This window comes from Salmo salar, chromosome ssa07 (genome assembly GCF_905237065.1).
Source record: "Salmo salar chromosome ssa07, Ssal_v3.1, whole genome shotgun sequence".
NCBI lineage: Eukaryota > Metazoa > Chordata > Actinopteri > Salmoniformes > Salmonidae > Salmo > Salmo salar.
Genome location: NC_059448.1, coordinates 35914992 through 35937805, shown reverse-complemented (window position 1 = coordinate 35937805; position 22814 = coordinate 35914992). Strand labels below are relative to the sequence as shown.

Below are 22814 nucleotides of genomic sequence, written 5' to 3'. Positions count from 1 at the left end.
TTACTAGCAAGTTATTGAGTTCATAAACCTTGTTTCTTAAGCTTCATATGTTAATGTGGACTATTTTTAGCACTTTTATGGGACTCTTTATTGTTTTAATTGCTTTACCGGGAAGCTTATCAGAAGTAGACATGACAATGTTATTTATGTTTGAGCTGATAATGCAGGGTGAGCTGCATACAGTGGACTTCCTACTAGAGCACACCGCCTCAGTGGTTACAGTATAACTCTGGTTCATAGGCACATGATTACTGTGTAAAACAGCTGTGGGATCAAGGCATTCAGGGGTGTTAGAGGGACATAAATTAGGTTACTTACATTGTGACTGCCAATGCCCCTGGGATAATGTACATTTGCTGCAGCATTAAGACAACTCAGCGACAGTGGTAGGGATTATCTGATCTGATAAATCATTGTCTCAATGCAGCCTTAAAATGCGTGGACAGAGTCCAGGAGTCAAGATTATTTGGATGCACTCTGTCATTCCTGTAGAGCATCGTCTGTTTCCAGAAGGTGTCTAAGTTATCTATAAAAGTTATTCCAACAGAGCTACAGTAATATTTTAGCCAGATGTGTAATGCCAGTAGCCTGCTGAGTCTTTCACACCCACAGCCCAACGATGGAACCGGACCTGAAATAATTGTCTGCTTTTTGGAATCTTTCAGAGCTATAATCAGTTATTTAAAATACATTTTCAGCAGTTCCGAACTAGCCCTCCTAATGTAATTCGACCCCACATGGACTATAACAGTGTCAGCTCCCGGCAGTTGTCGTAGAAATGTCAGAAGCAGCCTTTTAATGTTCCGTACTCCAGGATAGCACAGGGTTTTTACCCCGTGAACTGAGATGTTTCTTACCATAGAGCTGCCGATGACGACAGCTGGTACAATGGCTGAGGAGGTACGTCCGTTCTTTCGCCTCGAGTGGTTCCGCAAACCCCTTCGAGGACCGAAGGGTTGTTGTGACCGATGGACCCGAGCCAGCTGTAGTATCCATTATGGATGATGAATGGGCCGGTATCTTAGCTAGCCTCACAGTTCGATGAGGTGGGGAGCTCTGAGGATCTGAACCCGAGCTAGAAAGCCACTGGAGAGGGAGACAGAACAGAGGACGAAGGAGCAGGTACCTCAGGATCCGATCTCGAATCGGAAGCCCCCAGGGAAGAAGGCGCCAGAAACTCAGGATCAAGGGCGGCGAAGCTGTTTCCACTCTGTGCCCGGTCCAGGCTTACCTTTGCCAAGGAGGCCCCCATTGCCAGAGTTTGCTGTTTTCGACTTCCACGGTGAGTGATATTTTCATGGTTGGTTGGTAGGATCGAGAACATGAACATCCACCAAGTCATCCAGGAGCATCCTCCTAACGCCATTCTCCAGGGAAGGGGGAGACCCCTTCGGGGATGGGATCCATGCAGAGTACCGACCAGTCTCGTGTGGAGAGCCAACATGGCGGCGACACTTCCAACAGACCATAGCATCATCCGGCTACTTCCGGCGCCGACAAAGATGGTCGCCTCGCTTCGCGTTCCTAGGAAACTATGCAGTATTTAGCTTTTTTATGTGTTATTTCTTACATTGTTACCCCAGGTAATCTTAGGTTTTACTACATACAGTCGGGAGGAACTATTGGATATAAGAGCAACGTCAACTCACCAACATTACGACCAGAAATACGACTTTCCCGATGGGAATCCTCTGTTTGGCCCACCACCCAGGACAAAGGATCGGATCCCAGCCGGCGAGCCAAAACAACGGCGCCGCAGAAGAAGGGGCAGATGGAGCGGTCTTTTGGTCAGGCTCCGTAGACGGGCACATCGCGTACCGGTCCCGAGCATACTACTCGACAATGTCCTGTCTCTTGACAACAAGGTAGACAAAATCCGAGCAAGGGTAGCATTTCAGAGAGACATCCGAGACTGTAACGTTCTTTGTTTCACGGAAACATGGCATCACTCGAGACACGCTATCTGAGTCGGTACAGCCACCTGGTTTCTTCAAGGCATCGCGCCGACAGAAACAAGCATCTCTCTGGTAAGAAGAAGGATGGAGGTGTATGCCTTATGATTAACGAGACGTGGTGTGATCATAACAACATACAGGAACTCAAGTCATTTTGCTCACCTGACTTAGAATTCCTCACTATCAAATGCCGACCGCATTATCTACCAAGAGAATTCTCTTCGATTATAATCACAGCCGTGTATATCCCCCCCCAAGCAGACACATCGATGGCCCTGAAAGAACTTTATTGGACTCTATGTAAACTGGAAACGACATATCCTGAGGCTGCATTTATTGTAGCCGGGGATTTTACCAAGGCTAACCTGAAAACAAGGCTCCCCAAATTCTATCAGCATATCGGTTGTGCTACCAGGGCGGGCAAAACCCTTGACCACTGTTATTCTAACTTCTGCGACGCATATAAGGCCCTCCCCCGCCCTCCCTTTGGAAAAGCTGACCACAACTCCATTTTGTTGCTCCCAGCCTATAGACAGAAGCTAAAACAGGAAGCTCCCGCCCTCAGGTCTGTTCAACGCTGGTCCGACCAATCGGATTCCACGCTTCAAGATTGCTTTGATCACGTGGACTGGGATATGTTCCGCATTGCTGCAAACAACAACATTGACGAATACGCTGACTCGGTGTGCGAGTTCATTAACAAGTGCATCGGTGATGTTGTACCAACAGCGTCTATTGAAACATTCCCCAAGCAGAAACCGTGGATTGATGGCAGACCCTGGGTCTCGACCCCGCTCTGTGCAACTGGGTCCTGGACTTCCTGACGGGCCGCCCCCAGGTGGTGAGGGTAGGTAACAACATCTCCACCCCGCTGATCCTCAACACTGGGTCCCCACAAGGGTGCGTTCTCAGCCCTCTTCTGTACTCCCTGTTCACCCACGACTGTGTGGCCATGCACGCATCCAACTCAATCATCAAGTTTGCAGACGACACTACAGTGGTAGGCTTGATTACCAACAACGACGAGACGGCCTACAAGGAGGAGGTGAGGGCCCTCGGAGTGTGGTCTCAGGAAAATAACCTCGCACTCAATGTCAACAAAACAAAAGAGATCATCGTGGACTTCAGGAAACAGCAGAGGGAGCAGCCCCCTATCTACATTGACGGGACAGTAGTGGAGTGGGTGGAGAGTTTTAAGTTCCTCGGCGTACACATCACGGACAAACTGAAATGGTCCACCCACACAGACAGCGTGGTGAAGAAGGCGCAGCAGCGCCTCTTCAACCTCAGGAGGCTGAAGAAAGTCGGCTTGTCACCAAAAACACACAACTTTTACAGATGCACAATCGAGAGCGTCCTGTCGGGCTGTATCACCGCCTGGTCACGCAGCTGCTCCGCCAATAACCGGAAGGCTCTCCAGAGGGTAGTGAGGTCTGCACAACGCATCACCGGGTGAAAACTACCTGCCCTCCAGGACACCTACACCACCCGATGTCACAGGAATGCCAAAACGATCATCAAGGACAGCAACCACCCAAGCCACTGCCTGTTCACCCCGCTAACATCCAGAAGGCGAGGTCAGTACAGGTGCATCAAAGCTGGAACCGAGAGACTGAAAAACAGCTTCTATCTCAAGGCCATCCGACTGTTAAACAGCCATCACTAACATTGAGTGGCTGCTGCCAACATACTGACTCAACTCAAGCGACTTTAATAATGGGAAAATTGATGTAATCAATTTATCACTTGCCACTTTATATTATTTATATTAGATAATGTTTACATAACCTACATTATTCATCTCATATGTATATACTGTACACCATACCATCTACTGCATCTTGCCATCTTGATGTAATTAGATGTATCACTAGCCACTTTAAACAATGCCACTTTATATAATGTTTTCATAACCTATATTACTCATCTCATATGTATATACTGTACTCTATACCATCTACTGCATCTTGCCATCCTGATGTAATGTATCACTAGCCACTTTAAACAATGCTGCTTTATATGTTTTCATACCCTACAATACTCATCTCATATGTATATACTGTACTCCATACCATCTATTACATCTTGCCTATGCCGTTCGGCCATCACTCATTTCTATATTTATATGTACATATTCGTATTCATTCCTTTACACTTGTGTGTACAAGGTAGTTGTTGTGGAATTGGTAGATTACTTGTGTAAATTTGCTAAGAGTAGCCCCTTTGCCCCTGTAGTCCTCTGCAAGCAAACAGTTGCTACATTGAAAGTCCGGACGGTCCACGTTGTCCCGGAATAAAGCAAAATAAACACAGCTCCTGCAGCATTGAAAACGTTTGTTAGCATCCTCCATTTGAGGCTACAGGCTATCTAAGCTAGCGAGGATTCCGTGTCTCTCCTCTTGACAGGGAATTCTTAACATGTCGGAGAGAGAATTACACAACTATCAAAAATGTCAGGCCAAGGTAAGCCTACACCAAACGCACAATTAGAATTTTTGTAAAATTCACAATGTGAAAAATGAATGTAAACTCATCTTATATAGAAATAGGATATCAAATATAATTATCAACCGCTGGGGTCACTTTAAGTTCAGGTCCATAATTTCAGAAAGTGAATTAAAATTCAATTAATAAAGTTATTTTACAAAAACGATTGAAACTAAATGTCACTTTTTCCATCATAGACTTGTATATCAATTCATATTTGATCTCCGTTCTATTTCTTACAAAATGTCTAATCTCATTTCCCCTCATACAATTGTGTGTTTACATCATTAAAGCAGCACCAACCCCTCCAAGCTGTTCTGTAATTGACTCAGTGTGGTAGTTGTGATTGCATAAGAAGATAACATGTGCAATGAACGCTCTAGAAAACACTCAATTGGGATTAGGACTTTTATTAATAACATGGAGGGAGGATTTGGGCGCTTCAGCCCCACAGCTCTGTTATGGGACATCGAGAGAGAGAGGCTAGAGTGATGGTTGTGTTTAGGCTAGAAATAGAGTAGGGATTACATACTGTAAAACCATGGTATAAAACCATTTAGTTTCCACAAAACATACCTCCTGCTATTGTAACATGTCCAATGAGAAATTTGGGATCAGGATTTTATGTTGTCATAATACTGCGATACTGTGTCAAATAAAATGTATTACAATTTCGTAAGACGGTAATTGAATTACCTAAAACATGGTCTCAGCGGATTTACGTAACACAATTCATATGCACAGTGGTGATTGAAGTCTTTAAGTCTTGATCTAAATTTTCCACTTAATCTTGCATACTGCTGTATTACTTAACAATATAAGATAGTGTTTTGAGAGGATGACTTGGCATTTTATATGACTGGTTATACTGTATGATGCTTGTAATGCAAAGCAGTGTTTGCTTTGCTCATACAGTGCAATGACTAACGGCTCAGTGACATTTTAGTGGGGTCTATCTGTTTCATGTTTGTTAAGTGACCACTACCTAGTGGAGAACATTAAAAGAGAGGGAGAGAGTGAGAAGGAGAGAGAGAGAGAGAGAGAGAGAGAGAGGGTAGGAAGAGAGAGGTGGAGACCAGACTTCCGCCGAATCCAAAATCAAACACTCTTTTCCTAAACACTTTCTTGGCTTGAAAGGATCGGATGGATGTAAGCCATATCATTAATATTACAGCAGCTCCACCTAGCCCTCCATTCTCAGATCTAGGTTTACAGGACAGACAAGCGACAGAAGGAGGCTGGTTTTAGACTGGGCCAACACATTTCTTGGTCCACTTGACTGACTCAAACCAGGGCCACGTTCAGTAGACAAACATTGTCGAACGTTGCAGATAGATATGCCATGAATAGGGCTGATGTGATTCCTTATTCTATACTGAACAAAAATATAAACGCAACATGTAAAGTGTTTGTCCCATGTTATATAAGCTGAAATAAAAGATCCCAGAAATGTTCCATATGCACAAATTTGTTACATCCCTGTTACTGAGTATTTATCCTTTGCCAAGATAATCTATCCACCTGACAGGTGTGGCAAATCAAGAAGCTGATTAAACAGCATGATCATTGCACAGGTACATCTTGTTGTCACGTCCTGACCAGTATAGGGGTTATTTGGTATTGTAGTTTGATCAGGATGTGGCAGGGGGTGTTCGTTTTATGTGGTTCAGGGTGTGTTTTGTGTATGTGTTTAGGTAGAGGGGTATTTGATTTATTAGTCCGGGGTTTGTTAGTCATTGTTCTATGTTAGTATATTTTCTATGTTCTATCTAGTCTTTTGTATTTCTATGTTTAGTTAATTGGGGTTGGACCTTCAATTGGAGGCAGCTGGTTATTGTTGCCTCTGATTGAGGGTCCTATAATTAGGAGTTTATTTTTCATGGGTTTTTGTGGGAGATTGTTCTTGTTTAGCTGTTTGCCTGATGAGACTGTCAAGTTCGTTTTGTTTCGTTTTGTTTTGTTTATGTGTTTTTCCTTCTTCACCTAATAAAAAGAAGATGAGTGTACATTTTCCCGCTGCGTCTTGGTCTCTACCCTACGACACCCGTGACACTTGTGCTGGGGACAATAAAAGGCCATTCTAAAATGTGCAGCTTTGTCACACAACACAATGTTACAGATGTCTCAAGTTTTAAGGGAGTGTGTAATTGGCATGCTGACTGCACGAATGTTCACAAGAACTGTTGCCAGAGAATTTTATGTTAATTTCTCCACCATAAGCCACCTCCAAAAGCATTTTAGAGAATTTGTCCGTATGTCCAACTGGCCTTACAACCGCAGACCACGTGTAACCACGCCAGCCCAGGACCTCCACATCTGGATTCTTCATCTGCAGGATCGTCTGAGACCAGCCACCCGGACAGCTGATGAAATTGAGGAGTATTTCTGTCTGTAATAAAGCCCTTTTGTGGGAAAACAAATGAAAAACTGGGCTGAGCCTGGCTCCCCAGTGGGTAGGCCTACGCCCTCCCAGGCCCACCAAAGGCTGCGTCCCTGCCCAGTCATGTGAAATCCATAGATTAGGGCCTAATTTATTCATTTCAATAGACTGATTTCCTTATATGATCTGGAACGCAGTAAAATTGTTAAAATTCTTGCATGTTGCGTTTATATCTTTGTTCAGTATACATGTCAGAGAGGCATGTTAGTAATATGCTATGTAGAACAATCTGAACGTTCCAAAACATTGCATCCTGCTGAACGTGCCTCAGTGTAAGTCTATAGGCCTACTGAAGGGGTGTACACTATATATACAAAAGTATGTGGACACCCCTTTCAAATTAGTGAATTCAGCTTTTTCAGCCACACTCGTTGCTGACAGGTGTATGAAATCAAGCACACAGCGAATTAATCGCCATAGACAAACATTGGCAGTAGAAGGGCCTTACTGAAGAGCTCAGTGACTTTCAACGTGGCACTGTCATAAGATGCCACCTTTCTAACAAGTCAGTTCGTCAAATTTCTGCCCTGCTACAGCTGCCCCGGTCAACTGTGAGTGCTGTTACTGTGAAGGGAAAATGTCTAGGAGCAACAACGGCTAGGCCGCATAGTGGTAGGCCACAGAAGCTCACAGAATGTGATTGCCGATTGTCAGCACAAGAACTGTTCGTTGGGAGCTTCATGAAATGGTGTCGATGGCCGAGCCGCCGGCCACAAGCCAAAGATCACCATGCGTAATGCCAAGCATCGGCTGGAGTGGTGTATAGCTTACCACCATTGGACTCTGGAGCAGTGGAAATGCGTTCTCTGCACTTCACCATCTGGCAATCCAACGGACGAATCTGGGTTTGGCAGATGCCAGGAGAATGCTACCTGCCCCAATGCGTAGTGCCAACTGTAGTTTGGTGATGATGAATAATGATCTGGGGCTCTTTTTCATGGTTTGGGCTAGGCCCCTTAGTTCCAGTGAAGAGAAATGTTAACGTTACAGCATACGATTACATTGTAGACGATTCTGTGCTTCCAACTTTGTGGCAACAGTTTGGAAAAGGCCCTTTCCTATTTCAGCATGATAATGCCCCCCATGCACAAAGCGAGGTCAATACAGAAATTGTTTGTTGAGATCGGTGTGGAAGAACTTGATTGGCCTGCACAGAGCCTGACCTCAACCCAATCGAACACCTTTGAGATGAATTGGAACGCCCACTGCAAGCCAGGCCTAATCGCTCAACATCAGTGTCCGACCTATCTAATGCTCTTGTGGCTGAATGGAAGCAAGTCCCTACAGCAATGTTACAACATCTAGTGAAAAGCCTTCCCAGAAGAGTGGAGGCTGTTATAGCAGCAAAGGGGGGACCAACTCCATATTTATGCTCATGATTTTGGAATGAGATGTTTGACGAGCAGGTGTCCACATACTTTTGGTCATATAGTGTACTTTTGGCCATGTATTGTGTCAACAGTCTCATCACTGAGTCACAGACCTTGTCTCACAACAGACTGACAACAGACAGACACAGGGTTCTATGATTGCATCCCAGTGTTTAATCTCATCATTAGGTTTCATGGGGGGCAGAGTTCACTTTATTCAGACAGCCAATCCAGTGAGATGTAGTGTAAGGGTCAGGGGTCATTCCCTGACCAGGATGGAACAACAGCAGTATCAGACTATCAGCTGCTGGAGAGTATAGAGGAGACCATTGTATGGTGTCAAATGCATGTTGACTAGTCTAAAATAGTTTTTGCGACAACTGCATAACAGGACAAACGGACTATACAGTCGTGGCCAAAAGTTTTGAGAATGACACAAATATTAACTTTCACAAACTCTGCTGCTTCAGTTTGTATGATGGCAATTTGCATATACTCCAGAATGTTGTGAAGATTGATCAGATGAATTCCCTCTTTGCCACGTAAAGGAACTGAATACCCAGAAAACATTTCCACTGCATTTCAGCCCTGCCACAAAAGGACCAGCTGACATCATGTCAGTGATTCTCTCATTAACACAGGTATGAGTGTTGACGAGGAGAAGGCTGGAGATCACTCTGTCATGCTGATTGAGTTCGAATAACAGACTGGAAGCTTCAAAAGGAGGGTGGTGCTTGGAATCATTGTTCTTCCTTTGTCAACCATTGTTACCTGCAAGGAAACACGTGCCGTCCTCATTGCTTTGCACAAAAAGGGCTTCACAGGCAAGGATATTGCTGCCAGTAAGATTGCACCTAAATCAACCTTTTATCGGATCATCAAGAACTTCAAGGAGAGCGGTTCAATTGTTGTGAAGAAGGCTTCAGGGTGCCCAAGAAAGTCCAGCAAGCGCCAGGACTGTCTCCTAAAGTTGATTCCGCGTGCGGGATCAGGGCACCACCAGTACAGAGCTTGCTCAGGAATGGCAGCAGGCAGGTGTGAGTGCATCTGCACGCACAGTGAGGCGAAGACTTTTGGAGGATGGCCTGGTGTCAAGAAGGGCAGCAAAGAAGCCACTTCTCTCCAGGAAAAACATCAGGGACAGACTGATATTCTGCAAAAGGTACAGGGAGGACTGGGGGCTAGGGTAAATTCATTTTCTCTGATGAATCCCCTTTCCGATTGTTTGGGGCATCCGGAAAAAAGCTTGTCCGGAGAATACAAGGTGAGCGCTACCATCAGTCCTGTGTCATGCCAACAGTAAAGCATCCTGAGACCATTCATGGGTGAGGTTGCTTCTCAGCCAAGGGAGTGGGCTCACTCACAATTTTGCCTAAGAACACAGCCATGAATAAAGAATGGTACCAACACATCCTCTGAGAGCAACTTCTCCCAACCATCCAGGAACAGTTTGGTGACGAACAATGCCTTTTCCAGCATGATGGCACACCTTGCCATAAGGCAAAAGTGATAACTAAGTGGCTCAGGGAACAAAACATCGATATTTTGGGTCCATGGCCAGGAAACTCCCCAGACCTAAATCCCATTGAGAACTTGTGGTCAATCCTCAAAAGGCGGGTGGACAAACAAAAACCCACAAATTCTGACAAACTCCAAGCATTGATTATGCAAGAATGGGCTGCCATCAGTCAGGATGTGGCCCAGAAGTTAATTGACAATATGCCAGGGCGGATGCAGAGGTCTTGAAAAAGAAGGGTCAACACTGCAAATATTGACTCTTTGCATCAACTTCATGTAATTGTCAATAAAAGCCTTTGACACTTATGAAATGCTTGTAATTATACTTCAGTATTCCATAGTAACATCTGACAAAAATATCTAAATTCACTGAAGCAGCAAACTTTGTGGAAATTAATATTTGTGTCATTCTCAAAACATTTGGCCATGACTGTACATTGTTTTGGAGCTCATTTCTGTAGATGATGGAAGTTTAGATTTCTACCTTGCTCATCTGAGTGGAAACATGCAAAGGTTTGTATTTCAAAAACACTTGGCAACTGTTTGGTTATTTCATTAAAACATTGTTTCATTGCTGTTTTATATATAAATGTTTATATATGTGCAAATGTCAATTCGTATGTATTATTTATTTATCAACTGTATTACATGAAAGAACTGTCCTAATAATATATGAAATCAACTGTGCACATGCAATACTGTTGGTAGGCCTATATTGTTATAATATTGTCATCCAACAGAGGATGCTGATGGGCATTATGAAGGCAGACGAATACAGAGTGGGCGGTACAATAACAGAAACCGAAGGCTTGTTGATAACTTTGAAACTCCATAAACGGCCCCTTTAAGAAAGGAAGTCTGCTGACATTGACGGAATTCCCTGGTCTGGTTTGGAAGAGCTATGGAATTAAGAGAGAGAGTGACTGGTTTCAAACGGTACTGACGGAAATCGCGTATACTATTATCTCTCCGGGGGAACTGGCATTTCTGCAAAACTAATCAAGGCTGCAGCGGGATGTAAATCGTTTCTTTGGTTTACAAAAGAGCGGATTGCGATGGCGGGGCTGAGGCTCAATGAACAGCTTGTGGCTTGGCGGATCTGAACAGTTTGGAGCAGGTGGACGCTACTGGATACATTCAAAGGCAATTCTCAGTGTTAATGAAACTTTGCTACGATTTACGGGCTGGGTAAGAAGAAACGTATTTTTTTTTAAATATAAATGATATCATGTAAAGTAGCCTAGCTCAAGTCTTTGCGTGTGGTGTTTATGTAAACGTCTGTCTTTTAGTTGGGTAATTAATGTATTTAATCGAGCGCAAGGGCTACTGTACGTAGCCTGTCATTTACGAAGATTACAATTTTAATTGAGAAATAGGAACGATAAGTAAATTCAAGTTTTACAAATGAACGTTGCATCGCCATAGTTTCAATAATGAAGCGAAGACGAACATAACGGACTTGTTACGTTGTTACAACGGGCCAACACCTACTGTTGCTCACGCGCATTGTTACAAGTCGTCGTGGGTACGGTGAAGCCATACAACACTGGTCCTTCGTAATCCGTCAATTATCACCGTGTTTTAGGCTCATCTTATCAGCTGTTTTATTTTTTGTTTGCTGCGAAGAATGACAGCTCGCAGTGCCTTAGCCTTTGATCATAACTCAGTTCCATTACGTTACAGAAGACGCCTTCGTCCAATTACTTGTGTAAGGGGAAGGTTTGTTAAGAACCCCGACGCTCTGTCTGAACATTAACACGCATCGCTTGTGGTACGGTTTTGGAAGGACCTTATCTTTCATATCAGAAAAAAATAATTTTAATTAACAATGTTCAATTGATACACACATTTTATAAGGTTGGGGTTAGTGTTCCCACATGGCCATATCTCCATGTTACAGTGTGTGTTTACACAAGACATGGACCACCTGTGCTAATTAGCTATCTAGCATGCGCCGAACACCTGTGTGTAACAGAAGACCGCCAGAAACATGTTGTCACTGAAAAATACTGTTGGCTGCAACTGAGAAATCAATAAAGCCTTGTACACAATGAAGGCCTTAATGCCCATATCAGTTTTGTTTTTCAAATCCGTTTTGTAACACTGACTGTCCATAGACAAGTGACTTAATTGGATGTGTGTGTGTGTGTGTGTGTTCAGACAGCAGTCATTTGCTAACATGGCTACGCTAGTTGTCATAATAATGGCAAGCGTGTGTACAGTGGTGTAGGCTGATTGGTGTTGGTGCTCAGGCTTCCTATCACTCAGCAGTTATGTAGTGAGCTAAGGTGAAAACAATGCCTGCCATGGATGTTTCCCAGTAAGAACACGTTTAAAGCCTCAAAGGATAAGATCATCCAACTTTCAAAACAAGTCAATTTTGGCTAGTCAAGGCAGTCAACTTAGTTAGAAAGCTATACAGCTACCTAGCTTGTTATCACATTCATTAATTTGTTTGGAAACCATTAACAAGCTAATTAGCTACCACATGTTCTTGCCACTGTTGATAGAGTAGGTAGTAAGCAACAAGAAATGCCAAATAAGTCTAAACCACAAGGGTATAAAAAAATCTGATTTGGCCATTCAGACAAAAGTCCCATGGCCAGGAAAGAAGCACAAATAGCTTTCTGGTGTCCTCAGATAAACTATAGCAATATTATGTTGTATTTTCTATAATAATAATAATTGCTGAAATCAGGCTTTTTCCCCAAAATGTGTAATAAAAATGACCAAACACTCAACTCCTTTACTTAAACATTTAGCCTAAATTGACATTAATTCAGAATTCAGTCTCTGAATGAACAATCACATGTAGACTACAGGTTCAGTGGGTCTGCAACTTGGAATGACATTGACAGGGGGTTTGGTGTATTTCATGTGAAACAAAACCTGTGAGATGACTGTGCCTAAAATAAATGTGATGCCTACAGGTGGGTGTGAGAGGTGTAAAGCACTTGCCAATGGGGGTTTCAGGAGAGGGTTCCGGGTGGGAGTTTTTAGTTTGTATTATTCTCGGAAATATCTGTCCATTTATCTCTCACCCTAAACCTAACAATGTCTGATTAATGTCTTTGTTGAATTCAACAATGTCCTATTTTCTATGCAAGTGTGGGGCCTTCCATCACTACTAAACGATGCCATTGACTATCCAGTTCCTAGAATGCTGTTCTTTTCTCAGAAAGTGCTCAATCAAACACACTAGGCATTGAGGGGAGCGGAGCCAAGTCAAGTCTCTGTGGCCCCTTCTCTTTTATTCAGAAGATTCACATCAGAGGTGGTAATCTCATTGAAGTGAGACACGACAGCACTCATGGCTGCCATTGCAATGGCTCTCATAGGAGTATAGACTGATGTGCAGTCACGAGTACTGTGTGTCAATTCGCCTGAATATTTGAGGTGTGGGTGAGTCTTGAGTCGGTGTAGTTTAACTTTGTATATGTTTGACTGTGTATATAATTAAGCAGTACTTAAGATCTCTCTAGGTATATCCCATTGAAGAAAAACTCACTCTTCTCTGAACAACATTACAGCTTTACCCTATGGTACCCTCTCACCTCACCTTGCTCCTGCAACTCTCTAGGTGTTTCACTAAGCTATGCTGATGGTGGTGAGCTATGGGGTCATTATCTGACTAGAGAATGTTACCTAAGGACTGATCTAATGTCAGAGGTAAATCAACCTCCTAAATGGGCATGGTTAGGATTAGGGCAAGGGTAATCTTATTCTAGATCTGTTGTTAGGGGTAATTTCTACCTTGAGCATCATTAGCAGGGACTTAGTGACACACTGACCATGGAGGTGAGCAGAGGACTTCTAGAGATGCACACGAGGACACAACAAGCTTAGATGATGCCCACCTTGAGAGCCGGATCAGAATCCCCTGGCCAGAAAATGGCCTGAACAGTCCTATATAAAGCCCTGTGCCTCAATGTGTGTCATCCCTGTTGATCTGCTCTAATGGTGTCACCTGTTGGTCTGCTCAGATGCCCACCATTTTACATTAGAGTGAAGGATCCCTTGGGGCAGGATCCCTTGAGCGAGTGAGCTATCGTGTCACAGACCAAGTTTGCACTAGCCCCTTTCCACCCCCCTCAATACAGCCCAGGAGGTGTGTGTGCGGGGCCGGCTCCAGGCATAAGCGGTCTCTACGTTATTTACCGTTCATTTCTATTGGGCACAACATAATCCGAACCAAAACAAACTGCAAATGCATCCAAGTTTGTAGAGTCACACGCTTGATGTAATCATTGCGTGCCAGGAATATGGGACAAAATACCTAACTTTTGACAAAATGTAATCCACTAAGTGAAGTTGTCCAAATATGTATGATACCTTCAAATGGGGGGGCGAGATACAGAGTGAGAAAGTTGGAGGCATAAAAATGCTAACTTCTCCTGTTATTGGTAATGGTGAGAGATTAGCATGTTTTGATATTATGACCCCTTCAAATGGGGGGACTAGATGCATAAAGTGCTTTTATTTCTAAATGGTAGAACAGATATGTATGAAAATACCCTAAAATAAAATGTGACATTCTTTGCTGTTGCCTCATATGAAACATTTGATCTCAAATTCAAAATACTGGAGTAGGCTATAGAGCCAATTTAGCTTCACTGCCTAAATAAATATGCAGGGGAGTGTAGATCTAAGTCAAGGATTCACATTAATCAAGTCGTTAAGTCATATATGTTTGGTGACAGTGTTTTGAAGTGAGAGGGTGATCGCCTCTTGTCTCCATCTCGCTCCACGCATCGTTGTGATAATTTCCTAAGCAGTAAGAGATGTGGCCCTGGATGATGGCTGATGACTCACACTGATGAGCCTTCGATGGCTCTACCGCTAGATCTATATGGCTGTGTTCCAAATGGCACCCTATTCCCTTCATAGCTCACTACTTTTGAGCAGGGCCTATAGAGCTCTGGTCAAAAGTAAGTGCACTATATAGGGCACCATTTGGGACGTAGTCTCTGTCAGTAGGCTGTCTGAGTCATGGACAGAGACGACAAACACAATGATGAAAGGTGGTAGTCTTTTTAACTGGATACTGGGGCAGAGATGACATCTTAAATGGAGTGATCTGCTACATTATTAGGATGCTGTGGCTCCTGGCTGGCCTATATGTTAGTGTGTCTGTATGGTGTTAATTTATGTATCTTATTTTAAAAAAAAGGCTTGTATTGGCCACACTCAACAATTGTCTTAACTTGTGCATCTGATGCAAAGAAATTTGTCCCACCCTTTCATTTTCACTGCTTTTCAAAGGGGAACCTTTGACCCTTCTCTGTTTTGTCTTCTCAGGATTGCTGTACACCATGCTAAGGTAAAGCCGCCGACGAGAGGGGTGTTGAACATGCTAAAGCGGCTGGACAAAATCAGGTTCAGAGGTCAGAAGCGAGACGACTTCCTGGATCTTGCAGAGTCCCCCAACGGATCCGACAATGAATGTAGCGATGACATCCTGCTGAGGACGAAGCCTTCACTCAAGACACAAGACACGGAAGAACTAGGAGACCCTGTAAGTATTCATTCTACTTAGCTGTGACTAAGTAGAATGACTCAAATGAGAGACCATGAGCAGGGACAGAAGTTTTTCCTTTCAACAGGACCCGACCAGGAAAAACTCTGGGCCATAGTTATAGGCCGTATCAGGTGGTCTGGAGAAACTCTACGTCAGTGTTTGCTAACGGGTTTTGAAATATTGTGTGGATGAAGTTCTGGCTGAATCAACAGAAAACAATACCATTTTTTTTTTTTTTTTTGTTATAATTCTTGTGCAATTTAGATCTATAGGCTACATTAGTTTTTTTTCTTCCTGCATAATGTTTACGCTATGGAATTAGTGTGTAAGCCTAAGATTTAGGGCCTAACTTTAAGCGTGACATAGCCTACACACCAATTGCCAAGCTCTTGGGAATGGGCAGAAAAAGTTAACTTCGATCCACTGAGGCAAAATGGACAATGTCTGTGTTTTTTTATTTTTTTAATTCAATAGAGAGAAGCTGCAAAATGGAGAGTTAAAAATAAAGAGAAGTGAGGGCCAGAAATGTAATGTTTGGTAAAGATTTGATGACGTGGTAATAGAGAATGTTGTGTGATGATCTGTTAGACGCTATACAAAAGGACTTCAAATAGGCCTATGGCATGTCAAGGGAATGGTAGCCTACTGTTCAGATGGGTTAAATGTAAACTGAAATCTGGACACAGACTACACAGTGCATTCGGAAAGTATTCAGACCCCTTGACTTCTTCCACATTTTGTTACAGCCTTATTCTAAAATTGATTAGATTGTGTAGATTGAGGGGAAAAAAACACAAATCCTCATAATGACAAAGCAAAAACAGGTTTGTAGAAATGTTTGCTAATTACAAAAAATTATGAAATATGACATTTACATACAGTGGTTCGTCCTTTAAAAGTTGCAGCGTATTGCAGCACAGCTTGCGTGGTGCCGCAGAATTCTATGGCCCGTTATTTAAGTGGCAACCACTAGTAACATTAATGCTAGTCCCCATGCTTGTCTCAGATAAACGCAAAACGGTGCTAAAATAGTTATTGCTTCAAATCCTATTGCTTCGAACTTCAATATGCTCTTTAAATAAGACCTACACCACTTTTAACAGCACGTTACTCAACACTAGTGAGACTCATGTGCCTACGGTAGGCCTACAGTATATCGAAAAATATGACGTGACACTCTGCCGATAATTACATATAGAGGATTCTAAATTAAAACCAAAAGCCGCCTCAAGGGTCTCTCGGTGGCGGCCGGCACGGGTATCTGTAGCAACTCATTTTGCATTGCGATGCGTGACTTAGACTGCTGCGTCACTGAGGAGGCCCCATCCAAAGTATCAAAATACAGAGAGGTGTTGGTAAAGGTATATTGTCCTGCTAATAGCCCACAATGGGCTGTTATAATACTGTACATGGTGTCCAGGTCAGGATAACCAAAGCATTTCTTTATTAAAGACTATCAGATAGAATGTTGGTACTTATTTATTTTGATCCAAAGCCATGAATGAGTGAGTCACTCAGCTTTATGTAGGTGCCGCTACATGACTCTGCCATCAACTTCATAATATCTAACGATATTTTGGAGGTTACTTAAAAAAACAAAAAACGAAAGTGAGCGATTTGTAAAGTGAATAAAGACTAAAATAATATTTGTATTGGCCAAAACATTTATTTCTGTTTTAAGAGGGAGAGAAAAACTGGGCCAATTGTGCACCGCCCTATTGGACTCAGAAGTCGGATGTGATGCATAATACTTTTTGTTTTATTATTTGTTTTGTCTTTTCTGGTGGATTAAACTGAAATTGCAACCAATCACGGCCGGTTGGGATACAGCCAACCTAACTAAGAAATACATTTGACGATAGAATTCTCCCCCTACCCCCCTAGGCAAGTCTATTGTCCAGCTACCTGCTAATAACCATAACGGTGCTGTACAACGTGACCATGTGTGTTAGAAATAGTATTTTCCAGTAAGCAACAATTTGTTTACCTTTATTAGGCAACTTTGTTCCAATATTTCTGTAATTCAGTAATATTTATTCCCATAGTAATTAGTTATGGATCCGTAACTAAATAAACTTCGGCATTTTGAAAGAGTATTTTTATCATTATTTTATTTACGAAAGCATAAAAATGCCATTATTAGTTACGTTGTCTTAGTTTGAACGTGCAGACTGGCACTAAGAACAGCGGGAATGTTTCCCTAGTCGGCGCCATTATTAGTGCAATGCCCCTTAAAGTGTTGCCCTGTGCTACCCAGTGTGGTGGGTGTCCACATCCCTCTTCCTCCTCCCTTCCCCATGGGCTAGGTCTGTCTTCTGTGCGCGGCTCTGCGGCCCATCCCGTGCCCCCTGCCCTCGTGCCTTGAACCTCGTTCGCTTTCAGTGGATACAGCTGGAGAACTGCAAGGCAATCCCATTGTGAGCCTCTCGGGAGCCATGACCAATATATATTGTCCTGCTAATACCAGGGTTAATAATATATCTGTGAGAATATCCAAGGGGCTTTTATATAATTCTAAATTAATAATAATCACTTTGTTTAAATAAAGAGAGAAGTTTTCAAATAAAGTAAAATGACTGAGGAAAAAGGCCATTCTTGAACATGGAGTGAGACATTGTTACTAATTTGTAAATAAAGCCAGTTTTGTTATTTATGATTATTTATTTCTACAGTCATCTCATGGGCCTCCCAGTAGAGGCCGGCATGGGTATTGAACCAGCATCTGTAACAACACAGCTGATACTGCTATGCAGTGTCTTAGACCGTTGTGCCACTCAGTCGCTGTTCAACGTGACCGGTCGGGAGTGGGCTACACTACTACAGTAAGAGTAAAATAATAAAAACCTTAGTGTAACAGTTTTAGTAAGTATTTACTGAAAGTGTGCACAATTGTCAGTTTCTATTTAGATTTATGTTGCACGTTCATTGTCAGTTAAAGACACAGTAGGCCCCAAAAGCATAATCAGTGCTCTAACTCACCCTTGCGCTGGTCTGAAGCAATGAAATGGTGACACAGGGTACCGTACTAAACCACAAATTACCTCGAAGTACCGCAGCATAATCACATTTTTTTTTTTTTGTGGAGCAACCACAAAATATTCAAACCCTTTAATCAGTGCTTTGTTGAAGCATCTTTGGCAGAGATTACAGCCTCCAGTCTTCTTGGGTATGATGCTACAAGCATGGCACACCTGTATTTGGGTAGTTTCTTCCATTCCTCTCAGGCTCTGTCAGATTGGATGTGGAGCGTCGCTGCACAGCTATTTTCAGGTCTCTCCAGAGATGTCGATCGGCTTCAAGTCTGGGCTCTGGCTGGGCCAATCAAGGACATTCAGAGACTCGTCCCGAAGTCACTCCTGTGTTGGCTTGGTGCTTAGGGTTGTTGTCCTGTTGGAAGGTGAACCTTCACCCCAGTCTGAGGTTCTAACCTGCTCCAGAGCGCTTTTCATCAAGGATCTCTCTGTACTTTGGTCCGTTCAGCTTTCCCTCGATCCTGATTAGTCTCCCAGTCCCTGCTGCTGAAAAACATCCCCACATCATGACGCTGCCACCACCATGCTTCACTATAGGGATAGTGCTAGGTTTCTTCCAAACGTGACGCTTGGCATTCAGGCCAAAGAGTTCAATCTCGGTTTCATCAGACCAGAGAATCTTGTTTCTCATGTGCCTTTTTATTGAGGAGTGTATTCCTTCTGGCCACTACCATAAAGGCCTGATTGGTGTAGTGCTGCAGAGATGGTTGTCCTTCTGGAATGTTCTCCCCATCTCAACAGAGGAGCTCTGTCAAAGTGACCATCGGGTTCTTGGTCTCCTCCCTGACCAAGGGCCTTCTCTCCCGATTGCTCAGTTTGGCCGGGCGGCCATTTGAAGAATCTCAAATATATTTGTTTTGTTTTAAATAGCCACCCTTTGCCTTGACAGCTTTGCACACTCTTGGCATTCTCTCAACCAGCTTCACCTGGAATGCTTTTCCAACACTCTTGAAGGAGTTCCCACATGCTGAGCACTTGTTGGCTGCTTTTCCTTCACTCTGCAGTCCAACTCATTTCAATTGGGTTGCGGTCGGGTGATTGTGGAGGCCAGGTCAACTGATGCAGCACTCTCCTTCTTGGTCAAATAGCCATTACAGACTGCAGGTGTGTTGGGTCATTGTCCCGTTGAAAAACAAATGATACTCCCACTAAGCACAAACCAGATAGCATGGAGTATCGCTGCAGAATGCTGTGGTAGCCATGCTGGTGTGCCTTGAATTCTAAATAAAATTCCAGACCGTGTCACCAGCAAAGAACCCCCACACCATAACACCACCTCCTCCATGCTTTACGGTGAGATATATAAATGTGGAGATCATCTGTTCACCCACACAGCGTTTCATAAAGACACAGCGGTTGGAATCAAAAATCTCCAATTTGGACAAATTTCCACCAGTCTAATGTCCATTGCTCGTGTTTCTTGGCCCAAGCAAGTTTCGTCTTATTGGTGTCAGTTTAGTAGTGGTTTCTTTGCAGCAATTCGACCATGAAGGCCTGACTCGCACAGTCTCCTCTGAACAGTGGATGTTGCGATGTCTGTTACTTGAACTCTGAAGCATTTATTTGGGCTGCAATTTCTGAGGCTGGCAACTCTAACTTGTCCTCTGCAGCAAAGATAACTCTGGGTCTTCCTTTCCTGTGGCGGTCCTCACGAGAGCAAGTTTTATCATAGCGCTTGATGGGTTTTGCGACTGCACTTGAAGAAACGTTCAAAAGTTCTTAATGTTCAATGTTGACTTACCTTCATGTCTTAAAGTAATGATGGACTGTCGTTTCTCTTTGCTTATTTGAGCTGTTCTTGCCATAATATGGACTTGGTCTTTTACCAAATAGGGCAGTCTTCTGTATATCACCCTACCTTGTCACAACACAACTTATTGGCTTAAATGCATTAAGAAGGAAAAATTCCACAAAATAACTTTTAAGAAGGCACACCTGTTAATTGAAATTAATTCCAGGTGACTACCGCATGAAGCTGGTTGAGAGAATGCCAAGAGTATGCAAAGCTTTTTTTTTTTTTAAACACTTTTGGTTACTACATGTTTCCATATGTGGTATTTCATAGTTTTGATGTCTTCCCTATTATTCTACAATGTAGAAAATTGTAAAAATAAAGGGTTTTCTAAAAATTCTGACCGGTAGTGTTTAAATTTTTTTATAGACTTTCAAAAATGTGTAAACCGGTTTAAAAAAATACTCTAGGCAGAGTTTCAAAGAGAGCCATATCGCACTGGCAAAGAAAAAGATTAAGATGGGCAAAAGAACACACACTGGACAGGAACTCTGCCTAGAAGGCCAGTATCCCGGGGTTACCTCTTCACTGTTGACGTTGAGACTGGTGTTTTGAGGGTGCTATTTAATTAATCTGCCAGTTGAGGACTTGTGAGGCGTCTATTTCTGAAACTAGACACTCATGTACTTGTTCTCTTGCTCAGTTGTGCACCGGGGCCTCCCACTCCTTTTTCTATTCTGGTTATAGCCAGTTTGCTCTGTTCTGTGAAGGGAGTAGTACACAGCGTTGGTCAAGATTTTCAGTTTCTTGGCAATTTCTCGTATGGAATAGCCTTAATTTCCCAGAACAAGAATGACTGACGTTTTTCAGAAGAAAGGCCTTTGTTTCTGGCCATTTTGAGCCTGTAATCGAACCCACAAATTCTGATGCTCCAGATACTGAACTAGTCTAAAGAAGGCCAGTTTTATTGCTTCTTTAAGCAGAACAACAGTTTCCAGCTGTGCTAACATAATTGCAAAAGGGTTTTCTAATGATCAATTAGCCTTTTTTTTAAAATGATAAACTTGGATTAGCTAACACAACGTGCCATTGGAACACAAGAGTGACGGTTGCTGATAATGGGACTCTGTACGCCTACGTAGATATTCCCCCCAAAAATCTGCCGTTTCCAGCTACAGAAGTAATTTACAACATTAACAATGTCTACACTGTATTTCTGATCAATTTGATGTTATTTTAATGGATAAAAAAATAGCTTTTCTTTCAAAAATAAGGGACATTTCTAAGTGACCCCAAAATTTGGAACGGTAGTGTAAATTGGGCGCAAAATCATTCCACCGTCTGACTGTAGCCGACAGAACATCTTCAATTGTTTTTCAACTGAAATGTTCCGCTTGTCCTCCGTTTGATGTTTCCCCGAAAAGCTCCTACTGGTGTGTGTGTGTGTGTGTGTGTTCTCTCACATCTAGCCTACTTTGCAGACAGAAGTTTGATCTTAGCTTAACATCTCCATCACTTCCTGGGGAAAGCAAAGAGAGCGTTTTAATATTGCTACAGACGTGTGTGTGTGTGACCGGTTCCAATGAAGTTGATTACTTATCCCTCAGGGAAACTTAATGGAGAACGTACTTCAGCGAGAGTGGGAGGGAAAGAGAAAAGGAAGCACAGGGCGGTTTGATAGGCATTCTTCCTGTTTACTCTGCTCATTCCTCGGAGGGTTGGATGGATGGATGGAGGGAGGGAGGGATACAGAGTACACACACACACACACACCCACGCACACTACCTCCTATAGGCTTTCAGCCATTATGGTTACTCTGGATTTATCGTCCCTTGCTTGCCAATTTAATATATCATTACTGCCGACGATCTCAGTGTTTGGACTTGTCTTGAGGGGATATTTTAAACTGCACAGTCATCTTGACTTTTTCATGCTTCATGTACCATCAGCCCGTCAGTGTTTTCCCCCATATTAAAACAGTAGATTAGTCACTTGATTGTCCAATTTCCTCAGAGGTCATCTTCTTGTGCTCATCTGCTGATTTTTGTAATATAAACTGAGCCCTTTGCAGAGTTAGGCCTTTAGTCTGAGTGTACACATTTCGTGTGTACGTCTCCCAGTGTTTTGCGCGTGTGTGGATGTCGCAGGCCGCCCGCCCTGTATGTTTCTATGCCAGGCATGTGGGCAGCTGCTTACTGAGAGGGTGGACTCTAGGAGGCGTCAGGAAAACAGTCAGTCATTGCGTACACAGTCATCTCTCACTTCATATAAAGTGCCTTCAGAAAGTATTCAGACCCCTTGACTTTCTCCAAATTTTGCTACGTTACAGCCTTACTCTAAAATGGATTAAATAAATACAAATCCTCAGCAATCTACACACAATACCCCATAATGACAAAGTGGAAAAATGTTTTCCATATGTAGGGGGAAAAAAAGATACCTTATTGACGTAAGTATTCAGACCCTTTGCTATGAGACTTGAATTGAGCTCTGGTGCATTCAATTGATTGGACATGAAGTGGAAAGGCACACAACTGTCTATATTAGGTCCCACAGTTGACAGTGCATGTCCAGAGCAAAAACCAAGCCATGTGGTTGAAGGAATTGTCCATAGAGCTCCGAGACAGGATTGTGTCGCCACAGATCTGGGGAAGGGTACCAAAAACTGTTTGCAGCATTAAAGGTCCCCAAGATCAGTGGCCTCCATTCTTAAATAGAAGAAGTTTGGAACCCCCAAGACTCTTCCTAGAGCTGGCGGCCT

The 22814-nt window shown here is 43.0% G+C and overlaps 1 protein-coding gene across 2 annotated transcripts in view; it reads left to right on the top strand.

Moving 5' to 3' along the window:
* The first annotated feature begins 10599 nt into the window (after positions 1-10599).
* LOC106609111 (GRAM domain-containing protein 4) overlaps positions 10600-22814 on the top strand; it is a 68639-nt gene continuing 56424 nt past the window's right edge. Inside the window, exons 1-2 of one of the 2 annotated variants that reach the window (XM_014207532.2) lie at positions 10600-10958; positions 15069-15285. In XM_014207532.2, the coding sequence (XP_014063007.1) occupies positions 10930-10958; positions 15069-15285 (246 nt within the window). In that variant the 5' untranslated portion in view covers positions 10600-10929. The remainder of the gene's footprint in view (positions 10959-15068; positions 15286-22814) is intronic. The other variant, XM_014207533.2, reaches the window with a different exon arrangement.